Genomic DNA, 13,130 nt, shown 5'->3' on the forward strand with positions numbered 1-13,130 from the left:
GTATTGCAATTATTTTTTTCTTTTTGATCAATAACAACGCGGTGTATTTTTAAATAAAATAAAAAACAAAAAACGTGCATTGAGATGGTTTATTAAACTACAACAAAAAGCGTTAACTTTTACAACTAAATCAGTCTAAAAATATTCTCCTGCAGTATCACTACGTACCGAAATATTCATCTAAATTATTTTTAACTACCTACTTTAATGGTGCGTTAAACCTAAATGTGTCCGATGATGATTTTTTTCCACGATTTCCTAATTTGTACACTTAATGCAACTCTTCTTAAAAGCAATTTAATAAATTTTAGAATCTGCATGCTGCACGCCAATGTACATATTTCTATAACGATTCGAATTGATCTGGAAGACATTGTTTAGCTTCAAGCTACATGAATATTATGTACAACAAAACAGTCGCCGCACACGAAATAACAAAGATACGTACTATATATTATTTTCGTACGTACTATTATTTTTCTAGAAAAAATACGAGTTAGTTACTCGTTCTAGAAAAATAATAGTTAAAGAAAACAGCAATATTTGCATTGATGTTCAATATTATTCATTTTGACTATCGCACCCTTCAAACGGTTATCTAGCTTTATGGTTACGATAAAATGTTCAGACTAGATTAATTGACAGTCGATAATGATTGTATACATAAAATAAAAATTGTATATTTTGATTTTCGTAACCGTATCAAAATTACATTTATAATTCATTATAGCATTGCACTGCTGAGCGGAAAACATCATTAAATCATAAGGTAAATGGCCTTTTTTATTTTTAAATAAATTTTTTATTGTATTTATGAATTACTGTAAAATACCTTTTTAATTACAAAACTTTAAATTAAAAACTTTTCTTGTCAATGAGCGACATCTGAAGTAATATTATTTTAAAGAATGTTATTATTTATTACAACACGTATGTCAATTAATCAACTTTGACATTAACTAAATTATTAATTTTAAACTTCAATAACAATTGCATAAAATATAATGTATTTTCAATTCTTCTAATTATCAAACAAGAAATGGACGAAATATTATTAAAATCTGAATAAATTTGAATAAAATAAACACTTAAATTTCAACATTAACCCAATTTAAAATCATTATATACGTACTTTGATAAGTATTAAGTACTTATAGGTAGTTCATTAGTCATTTTATTAAAACCATTAGTTTTATAGTTTACTTAACAAAATTATTAAACAGCACGTTTTACATTGAGGGATTCTGAGATATTAGTCTCTCGATGAGGTTGGAACGATGCTAGTTGTCTCTTTCTCGCACGGTATGTTTAGATTTCTTAGGGTGGCTTCATACATAAGCTGTGTCGTCACATTTTATAGTGCGTTACTTTTCGAATATAAAATAAAAGCGTTATAACTCATGTGTTATTCGAAACAAAACATTTTGAAGACCGACAGAATTTCTTGGCCAAAAAGTAGAGAAATCTATAAACTTACTTGTTCACTGAAAGTTACAAAATAAAATCTCTGAAGACAGCTATGGCAATTTTGACGAAAAAAAAGAGGTTTCTAAACAAAGAGGATCAATCATCATCATGTTTTAACAATTGCCGTGTTAGAGCGATTCATACGACTGCATGGTAAATAGCTTCCTAGTTAATACTCCATTAGCTACATGTATCGACACACTACATATTCAACAAAAACAAACAAAAATTATAAGACTACCCTCGTTTTTTTTTTAACAACAACAACGTTTACTGACATGGATATACTATCACAAACAGGACTGGAAAGTCGAGTTCGCATTGAAACGAATTAACTGCTTACGTCGTCAAACATAACTCACGTGGAACTAAGCCATAAATTTCGTACTTCGGATATTAACGATAAGGTTGCAAGTTTTTAATGCGTTAAACGCAATGGTCGTATTTAATTGAATATGCAATTTCGAAAAGGGCACATCTCTGAAAATGTAAAATTTTCAGGAAATGAAAAATCAGATTATTTTCTAAAGCAGTGTAAAATTTTAAATAGTTACTTTTGAGATATATTTTAAAGTTAATTAGCAATTGAAAGTTACTGGAATTATTATAAAATGGGTGTAGGTAAGCCTCAAAGCTACATGTATATGAAAAAACGTATTTGACAAAATATGCGACATGTGCCCTTTTCGAAATTGCATATTCAATTGTGATTCGATTACAGTATTTAAAAAAATATTTTATTATCTAAATTACAACTAGTTTCAGCGAACTATAACTACAACTACTCTCAACTAATCGATTTAAAATTGCTAATCTAATTTTGCATACTTCTCTTTCTTCGCCAAGTCCTGTTTGTAATGTTACGTCCATGCTCCATTAAATTATTTTCGCTACATTCAAACGTCACACTTCATTTAAATATCTATATTTGATTTTCTTTGCGAAGACTGTATACATTCAGGCACTTGATTCATTAAAATTTGTATTATATAAGTAAACTGCAGTTTCAGAAATTCCTCATCCAGCATGTCTTAGAATGATGGTTCTTGTTTGACTAGTGTATACTACATTCGTGAATTTGGCTCACACAATTTTAGCAATAATAAGAGTAATAATAACGAAACAAAGGGGCTCCAACAACTTCTTTGGTACTTACAAATTGTTTTATAAACATTTAAAAAGTTTACAGAACAGACACGACAACGGAAAAGGGTATATTCAATGAAAATAATCAAGCTTAAGAATAGTGATTTGTATAAAGAATGATAATATGTCTTGAGCTTTTGATAGAAAATACCCTTACAATATTATGTATTTAGCTAATAAATCTAGTCACTTGTAGATTACTTAATTTTAAATAACAATTTTTATTTATAAAATTTCACATTATTCGTAACAAATAATTTTTTGATTATATTACAATGTAGATTATAATATGCCTAAATATATCTTACATAAGAGTTCTTTACGTTTAGTTATCTGATTTGCAGCCGATTAGTTACCAGACCTTGACATTAATTTTATCTGGTAAAATGCATCCTACCAACTACTATATCAACTATAACGGTAACTTAATTTATTCAATAATGATTTTAATGTCTTATTTGCGTAACAAAGAATATTAGTAAATTATTGTATTTTAATTACAGTTAAGGCGATTTGTGTTCTATATCAAAATTTATTTCCGAGGCGATTACATAATTTAGAATTCATCCTTAAAATGTTGCCTTGAAGCAAGCTTACATATTTATAAATATATATTACAATAAATACACTAGTAGTATTGCAATGAATAATTCTAGTGTAAACAAGGTAGCGAGATATGAATTTTGTTGTGCGAGTTTTATCCTTTTGGAATCCATAATTTATTATATGGGACGAGGTTATTTTCATTCTTTGATCATGCAAATGCAAATGACGTACCTAACTACATTATGTTACAGTTTTTACACTAATCTCAATAAAATTATTTACATGTTATACAGAAAATTAAGTAAACTACAAATGATTGAGAGTTGATCCACCGATCACGTCCTTGATCATGAAGCGAATGTATCTGTCTCAAAGGGAGTTTGTTATGTTCTGGAAAAGTCGTTTGCCCCACCACGTTTCTAAGTCGAAGGGTTTGAAGTCCCTTAGTGTGGGGCTTGGGGCTTCGTCTTGGTAGTATAGATTGGTGGGTGGATCCGGTGATGAGCTACCAGAATCTGAAAATACAATATGACATTTTAAAGCAACGTTTGTATTGCAAATACATTATAATGATAGTTCCTAAGCTTCATCGATCCTGATAATCTTTCTTTTTGTTTTCGGGTGACCACACATAGTACCAGTTTGGAAATAGTATAGGCCTTTTAACGATAAGGTGGATTTACTTGCTTTTTCATCAAAAATCAGTATCACATTCTGAATGTTGTATGAACATGCAAGTAATTATGTCAACATGTGTGTTCAAGATAAGTCATATCCCAGTTAATGTTTGCTCTTATTTGAGACATAATATGTACCTTTGATATTGTATTAAAACGGCAACAAGTTATATGAACAAATATTCTAGATGTTTGTATTATGTGTAAGTTAATATGGCGGCCTATCTGATATAAAGTGGTTACCGAAGCCTATAGACATCACAAGTTCTCTAAACTTGAGACATAATTCCATAGTCCTTAAGCATAATGATTTGTTCCTGGCTTAATTTGTATTACACGATTTTATTCCTTCATCGTGGAAGTTGTTCGTGAACACGCGTTAGCACGTATTATAAAATTTTATATTGTGGAATTTGAGTGCCGATCCAGTCCATCAATCGATGATAAAAAAATATATTCATTACAGTAAGCAGTTAGTAATTCAAGCATTTCCCGCGAATGCGTACTTTGGGGCGTTACTTTAATTTATGATTAACCCTAAAAGAGCTTATTACATGTTCTGTACACAAGTGTGTAGCGAATATCAACATTCCGCAGTTTGTAGGCAGCAACTTGGGTCTTTGGTATGCACGATGGCTACAGAAGCAATAAAAATAATAATTAAAACTTAACTCTGTTACCGCTGTCTCTGAGTAGGCAATAAAAAAAAACTTAACACTCTGTTACTTCATAGTTTATTTATTTTCTTTTGATTGCTTAGACCCTTCGACAAGTTCAAGGCTCACAGGGTTTAAAGAGGTTACCAGAGCCCATAGATATCACCACCTTGAAATATTAGTTCTATGTCCCACTTCTATAATACAGTTGTGGGGCAACTTTCAAGCTACCCACCTACCTATACAGCTTAGAAGACGTTCTACCATCACTAAAAAATATTCTGTGATGGAGGAGTTTCAGGGCAGTGCATTCATTCTGTTATGCTTATAGGTTTTGTTAATCACACAACAGAAGGTGGGACAAGAGCGCGTTTTTTCCCCAACAAGTCTATAAAAAAGTAGTATTTAAATCCAATGCAGTATATATACAAATAACATATATACATATTGCAACAGAATTATTATTTCATAATGAACTTTATGATTATAAATGTTAGTATTTAAATTTTTCTTTGTATAGGCTACTAAGTTAGTCACTGTCTTATCAATGCTATATGATCCATCATAATTATTCTTAACATGACAGATTACTTTCCTGCATTTTATCTGATAGTATGTTTTATTTGCAATGTTTCTTGTGTTATGCAGTATCAGAACTTGTTGCCTTGCGGACTTAATATAATCAGTTTTTAGATATTGTATTCTGGATTCTTTTCTGATTAGGTTAAGGTCTAAAATAAAATTCTACTTAGTTTTGTGTTACAAAAAAATTACTTGCCAGTCGTACTAGTTGGTGTTGAGGGTTCACTGTCTGCATATGTTGATTGTGTCCAAGCTGAAAATTTAAATCAATATCAATAATTTATTTGCTTCAATGACTATGAATCATTTTCAATGAGGTTTAATAGGGTTGCTAATCTTTTTTTGTGTGCCATGAGTTGCTACAATTAACTTGGAAATGTGATACAAGAAGCTATTGATTGACATATTTTAATTGTAAAGATCTCTGACGATACTGTTTTTTTTGCACTATGTATAATTCAGCTAATGGTTACTGGAAGCCATGGTCATAACAAGAGTTTTAATTTGATTGAATAATAGATTACCATCCTTCAAACTATTATAGTTCATCAATCTTCACAGCAGAAATATACAGAATGGGTACATACCCGTGTGGATTAATCATACACCTTACAAATGTTAACTAAGTAAATTTATAAATTGTACAATATTATTGTGTTACTGAGAGTTGTTCGTTAACATTATGTTAGCCATGTATTTCCTTAGAAGAAATGGTTTCTGACTTTAATAGTCAAGTTTAAATTTGAATTCATTGTTAATTTGATGGTAATAAATAATCTCTCATGTTTTGATGTTTTTTGACATATTTTATTTATTTTGGATAGACAGACTAGATGACTTGTTATGCGAACACATGAAGATCTTAATGTACATAGCATTAGGAAATTTTGAGATAATGTCATTGTTTCAATTGTATTAAAAAAGAAAAAATGTCTATTTTCAATTACTAATTATAAAGTTACTTTATGTTCTGATTCAAAATGCACTTCACTTAATTGGGCCCTATTAATGATATAGTAAGGTTACACAAACAATATTCTAACCTAAATTTACTTACTTTCACTTATGAATCTAATTATTTCTTCGTGCTGTGGAGTAATTACATGATGTTGTATTCGTTGATGCACTGTCTTTTTACCATTGGAATGAAATATAGGTCTAGGCATGCTGAAAATATTTAATAGCAAAGGTTAAGTAACATAAATCAACAAACGAAACACGTGAATATATGCTCTCCGTTTTTACTGAAGCGAAACGTATTATAATTTAATAGAAAATCTGTAAAAAAGAACTGAAAAGTTTCCTCAGACGTAAAGGTTATGTAAAAACAATGATGAAATATTTAATAACATTTTGTATATAACAATATGGTAAAGGAAAATTATTTACTTAATTATTTCTCCGGTATCAGAATCTGAAGACTTCCTGTTATGATCTTTCCGACTGTCTAACCTTTCTAGATTCTGGGAGAGGCCTGCAAATTGAAATAGATGTTCGAAAGTTCATCTCACATGATCACTATCAAGGTAAACATACTCAATTTAATAAAATTCATTAACATCAATTGTTTACCCCTTCTAGTTTTTGCAACAATCTTGCTGGGTCCTTTGGAAACGGTGTACATTTTAAAATAGCGCTTAAAATTTGAAAAAAAATCATAAATCCACTCTGAACTAGAATCTTAACTTGACTGATTTCTTGAGTTGCCAGCGTCGCATTGTAATGAGACAGTGATGCCATATTTTAAATAGGTACGTAACTTCAGAAAAGGCAAAACACATAAAATAATTACATTTTACGTCTGTGCTAAAATATTACAACGTTATACAGGCATTATAAAAAAACAAAGCTATTTTAAAAAGGACCTAATTAATATTAAAATGTACAGTAGGTTGCAAAAGTGTTAGTAGATGCATGCTTAATAATGCGTGCGCAAAATCATACGAATCTTAAATAATGTTATCTGTTAGCTAATTGGGTATAGTTACTGCTAGTGCTAAGGTATTGCTAGTGGTAGTATTATTTTACTGGACAGTGGCTTGTGATATCATATTGTTATAATAGCTAGATTTTATGTTGATAACTTTTTTATTGTCTTCGAAGGCAAACGAGCATGCGACCGGATGGTGAGTTGTCATCATCGCTGATGGATGTAAGCAATACCCAGGGCATAGCCAAGCCATTGTCCATTGTGTTTTGTTATAAAGAATTAAATTTATTTGAATTTTTCCGTTTAAATATCACTATTATATCGGGTAAAAATTAACGCTTAGTTCTTATGCGTTAATTTAATGGGTATCATACTATGATGTACGAGCTAAATTTACAAATATATTTGCAACTATAATATTGAAAGCTTTTGCTATCTACGTTACAAATACTAAGTATTATTTAACGAGCTCTTTCCAACCACTTTTTTATTTTGGTGAGTGCCCGACATATCAACGTTGTGACCACTGCTATGTTCACGGGTAGACTGAACATTGCAAGTAGGACGATAGAAGTGGGTAAATCTGTTGTAAGTATATCCTCTTTCGATTAAGTTTTAGGTACCTATTTTCATTAGACTCGATGACTTACCCAGACATCTATACTAATATTATAAAGAGGAAAGATTTGTTTGTTTGTTTGTTTGTTTCGAATAGGCTCCGAAACTACTGGACCGATTTGAAAAATTCTTTTTCCATTAGAAGCCGACATTGTCCCTATGAACATAGGCAATTTTTTTTTTTTTTATTTAATTTTTTTTTTTGGTTTCATGTTTGTTTTAATGTTTCCGAAGCGAAGCGAGGGCGGGTCGCTAGTTGTATAATACTTATGAACGTTAAATTCTTGTTACAATAAATTAATTGATTGTGTATTTATTACAAGCTTATTAGTAACCGGTCGTCTTAATTCTAGTGGCCTTCTAACTAACTACTGTTATACTCAAAATAATATTAAATAAGTAACAGATAATAGAATAGAATTTTTTTTAGCAGAATCCATTCTCTACCCTCTACTCTCTCTATGATACCCATTTTTAAAAGATGGCTTTAATTGTAGGTACTTAGACATTACTCTTTTTTGTTAATTACTTATTTATTTATTTGAACATGTTTATCATGTATACCATCTATCAGTCCATGCCTTCTTTTTTTTTATTAGTAATAACTGTGGTCCGAATTTCTTACGATTAAAACTGCTCTTATTACTATATTATTCCTGTTTCCAAGGAGGCTCGTTGGCTATTTGGGACTGCCCATCCACCCAGTAAAAGTACACTTCCCCTGCACCTCTCGCTTGAGTGCAGTCAAGCTGCGCCCGGGACAGAGTCTATTTGAACTACGAACTAGTCGAGGCCTTATAGTGAGTGCGTCAGCCAAAAAGTGAGATATGCTTGATCATGGTTCTACCAATTCACGAGGATCAAGTGAATCGCCTCGACGGTCCGTAGGTCGGTAGATGGGTTCGCCAAACGGTAATTCAGTGATTGAACGGAACCTGCCATTCAGTATGATGGCTCGGCACCATCGATCAGACAATGCCCGTTGCAAGCTGCATTAAGAAATTTTGTTACTAAGCACATTAAAAACATAGTAAAATATGAAAATTTGGAGTCATATTTTTAGTGTTACAATGCTTTTTCACAACACCCTGTATTATTTTGCTGGAGCAAGGAACGATACTAGAAGTCATCGTGGCCTAAAAGATAAGATGTTCGGTGTGCGCGGTGTTTTGAGCGATGCGATTGTGTCGTTGCTGAAATCCCACGAGCTTAACACGCGCTTACGAACGATTACCAAGATGAGAGAATAAATAAAATAATGTATAAAAAATAATGTGCCAAATTGATAAATCGTCGAGTCTCTGAATGGGGTGAAATATTTCAGTTCAACCGGACAAAGACTTGTGCTTGATAAAGCACAGGTTCGGCCTAGTTTGGATTACTGTTCCCATCTCTGGGCCTGGGCTACCAAATACCAGCTACTTCTAGATTTGGCACATATAATTCGGTTTTCGAATTTTCTTCCCCCCTGCCGTATTTCCTAAGCTCTATGACATATGCTTCTCAGTATTCAGCTGTAGCTAGCGGCATTGCTTGCCCCTGGCATTGCTGACGACCTTGACCGATGCTAATCATTAATATTTTTTTTTAAATTAGCTATAGTGGAGCGTATGTAAGCGTGAGATTTATGTATATCATCAAACTGCCAGACATGTGTGCCAGTTTGAATGGTAGTGCAGACTGTATAAAATTGAGGCCCTGACCTCATGGAAGTGTCGGCATACATTTTGTGATATTTGTAAGTTCTTTAAGCAGAATAAAAAAAGAATCTACCATTTTGAATTAAGTTTAATTATTTTAATTTTCTTGTCAATTAATTAATTTAATGTTTAATATTTCATTTGCTTATCTTTGTTTGTTCGACAATCGTATTCGAACATTTATTTTGACCTTGGTAACGTCATTTTATAGCATAACTATGTAGGTAAATAATTAAATACAATCAGACACACATCGTGCACAAGTCGAAGGCTATTTGCAACTTGACTTAACTTTTTGTAGAATAATTCGTATTTTTAGCTGAGAATGCAGTTTTCACTTCGTGTAAATGAACTTTAAATATAAGATATTACTTAAATATCTTTTGACCTAATTGAAAAGATGATAATTGTTGAATTTCGAAGAAATAACAGTTTTCATACCTTTTTCCCATATTGCGCGACCTTTTGAAGTTGTTTTCATTTTAAACATTCATACAGCAAAATATTACCTATCACAAATAACTTGACATCGTTTGCTTCATTTTCCAGAGGATTTTACATGCGTTATGTTATGAAATACATGATCACATTATGTTCTAGATCCAAGGTATTCATGGCACATGCAAAATTCCTTTGGGCTTACAATAAAGTGTTTAAAATAAAGCAAAATAAACGAAACTGGCATCTACGTTGCTAAGACACTTCACTGAATAATCAAAGATGGACACAATATTTTAATTAATTGGCTATAAGCAATGCGGTAGACACACTAACACACAGCAATTTTAATGCATTCGGAATGTAACACATTTCCGACGTGACTTTCGCCGTTGCCGGAAACTTTCACTGGCTCGCTCTTTATTCGAATTAGTATTTTTTTGTACTAATGTGCCACTGTTTTAATATAGAACACGTAGGAAGTTGCGCTCTACGAATGTGATTGAAGAATTGTGTTTTTTCGCGCTTTTGTATTTGTCGATCGTAGTACTTGTGTGCACATCTATTTAAATAAATTTATAAAATATTCAAGAGATAGGAAAGTGTATTTGAAGCTTTTACGAAGATTGAGATCAAGACGGACGAGAAGCGATCGGGAAGACGAAAAGGGCGCTGATAATCACAATGTTTATTTGTATTCGAAATCGTAAGCGCTTAATGTGCCTAAGAAATGTTTGAGGTCAAAAAACTTACTTAAGGTTTGTACCTACAAGCAAGCCTTACTTAAATGCTTTCAATGTAGACAATGAATGCGTTCAGCGGACCCGGTCAAATGAAATAAAGGCAAGAAAAAATTATGAAGTGAAACTTCCAGATTGTCATTGGGCAAGTATAATAGGTAGGTACTTCTGTTTAGTTTCCTGTATGAATACGGAAGCCGCTTCTCTTTTAATACCAAATTCGAAAACACTAGTACTTTCAAGAATTAACCAGAAACGTTATGATATAGAAATAAGCAGATTTTTTATATTGCATTGTATAAAGTAATTATTAGGTATTTGAAAGTTTCGATTCCAAAAATACATGTCAGAGCCTTTTTATTTAAAACCTGTCACACCTGGTTGCTCTTCAGTCAAACTTTCAAAGTATACGTTCGCAGAATATATAGATGTTAATATTGATTCTTTATTACTCACTAGCTGATCCGGCAGACTTCGTAGTGCCTCAATCGATAAATAAAAGACCTAACCTTTTGTATAAAATAAACTTAAAACAAACAAAAGGAATCCGTCCGACGGGGGACACATTAAAAGAAAAACAATATTGTTATTTTTATTTAATTCCGAGCATTTTCTTATTTATCTACCTTTTGAACCTTCTCCGGACTTCCACAAATAATTCAAGACCAAAATTAGCCAAATCGGTCCAGCCGTTCTCGAGTTTTAGCGAGACTAACGAACAGCAATTCATTTTTATATACATATATAGATTAGATTGTACCTACTCTAAAAAAAACTGAGACCACATGAACACATGTCTCAAACTGGGTGGCGGCGTTTGCGTTGTAGATGTCTGTGGGCTTCGGTAACCACTTAACAACAGGTGGGCGGTGAGCATGTCCATCCATGTAAGCAATAAAAAAAAAATTTAAAAAGTATGAAACAAGAACCTTGGAGTGTCTGAATTTATAATGAGACGCTACTTGATGTAGTTGCGTTCGCTACAGATACATTTAAATTTTACAATCAATAAACAAAAAACTAAATGTCTGCATACTCAAATTATTATGAGACAGTGGAACATTGACATTGATAGATGAATTAAAGCTCTAAATAGTATTAAGCAGCTACGAGAACGAATAATTAAATCAAATTTCATTTATTGAATCATGCCATAAAAAAATAATTATTGTCGAAAGCATTTAACAGGAAAGGTAAATTAGTGATTTCAGGTCATTTCAAAAAAACACTTAGTTTGTTAAATGATTTTTATGCCAAACGATTGTTAACAATTACTGAATTGTTAGTACCTAATTATTTCATTAAGATAAGTGGAATCAACACGGAAGATCTATTTAGATAGTAATTGATATGTGTAAAGAAATGTAATGGGTAATGATAATCTATCGCCTGATTTAAAAATCTGAATCATTTTCGTTTCTTATGATTGGTCTTTGATTACTTACTACGTTTCTTTCGAATTTTTACGGGCGACATAAAGTAATGACGAAAAAATAGAACGTGTGTGGAATCCTTCGATGTGAATAGCTGAGAAAGCTAAATACTGTCTTATCATTTAGATATCTATGTTGAATGAAAAAATTAACAAACCGCCACAAATAGAAAAACTCAGGTTTCTGTCAAAGACAATGAACAGTTTTACAAGTTTAAACAGGTCACGCTCTTTTTGCTGTGGCTATGCCTGATATTAATGCGGCTCCTAATTGAATCGAATTCACAATTTCATGGGTATTTTTAGCGCGAATACCATTTTTTTTTCTAAAATAAAAGTAGTAGAAACGGACAAAAAAACGATTTTTTTAAAGCCCATTTTATTCTTTTATTACAAACAGACCTAAATTTCATTTATTTGAATAGATAAATAAAAAAAAAGTTTGTTGTTCGCGCGCAAATATACTGTTAATTTACTAAGATTGGTAATTGTATGATAACGAATTGCATAAATATGAGTGATTTTTTGTCTACATTTATGAAAGTACCATACCAATAGATTATAGATTATGTGCTATACGTCAATGTTAACGTTTAAATGATTGTTCTAGAAATACACGAACAATGGTGTTTCACGCCATAAATGCGGCTGTGCGGTTAACGGTACTGAGATTATGGGGTCAGATACGACGTGGCGACTTAACGGGAAAATTATAGGTTTTAACTGTATTTAATTGTATTTAGATTATTTTATATCGTTGTCAAGATTGTGAATTTAAGGGAGTAGTAGTAGCATAGAAATAATTATAATAATTTTACTGGCGTTCACCGAGTGATCGATATTCAACCATAATAACTGATTGATTTCGATCTATTATATTTATTACATGTTACTATTGTTTTGTTATTAAAATTTATAAGAAAAAGCTGACTATTTCGAAATAAATAAATTTATTACAAAAGAGCACGAAAATAGCTACGCCACGAACTTGAAAAAATAGTTTCCAAATAGAGGAGAAAATAGTACTGAGTTGTTTTGTTTGTGTACTTAATTCTTAACATTATCTATATTAGAATATATATTACAAAATTCCAAAATAAAATATTCATAACAAAACACAATTACCAACATAACGAAATACTTCTTCAAATCTTTGTATCAAGGAGTCCAGTTTAAAAATATCGATTTTAGCACAGAG

General features: G+C 31.6%; 1 protein-coding gene across 1 annotated transcript; it reads right to left on the reverse strand.

Moving 5' to 3' along the window:
- Positions 1-75: 75 nt before the first annotated feature.
- Positions 76-6,894, reverse strand: LOC114249286 (MAPK regulated corepressor interacting protein 2). The gene is made up of 5 exons (XM_028182792.2): positions 6,647-6,894; positions 6,464-6,548; positions 6,132-6,241; positions 5,271-5,327; positions 76-3,674 (listed from the first exon to the last, which is right to left on the reverse strand). The coding sequence occupies exons 1-5, from the start codon at positions 6,696-6,698 to the stop codon at positions 3,529-3,531; spliced, it is 450 nt and encodes a 149-aa protein (XP_028038593.1). The 5' UTR covers positions 6,699-6,894; the 3' UTR covers positions 76-3,528.
- Between the last annotated feature and the right edge of the window lie 6,236 nt (positions 6,895-13,130).

This window comes from Bombyx mandarina, chromosome 11 (assembly GCF_030267445.1).
Source record: "Bombyx mandarina strain Sakado chromosome 11, ASM3026744v2".
NCBI classification, from domain to species: Eukaryota; Metazoa; Arthropoda; class Insecta; order Lepidoptera; family Bombycidae; genus Bombyx; species Bombyx mandarina.

Excerpts from the sequence above, each read along its gene's own strand:
- LOC114249286 (XM_028182792.2), bottom strand. The coding sequence starts at position 6,698 with ATGTACACCGTTTCCAAAGGACCCAGCAAGATTGTTGCAAAAACTAGA. Across the intron at positions 6,242-6,463 it reads GATACCGGAGAAATAATTAA|CATGCCTAGACCTATATTTC; the intron begins GTAAATAATTTT and ends AAATATTTTCAG. Across the intron at positions 3,675-5,270 it reads AACACCAACTAGTACGACTG|ATTCTGGTAGCTCATCACCG; the intron begins GCAAGTAATTTT and ends TTGTATTTTCAG.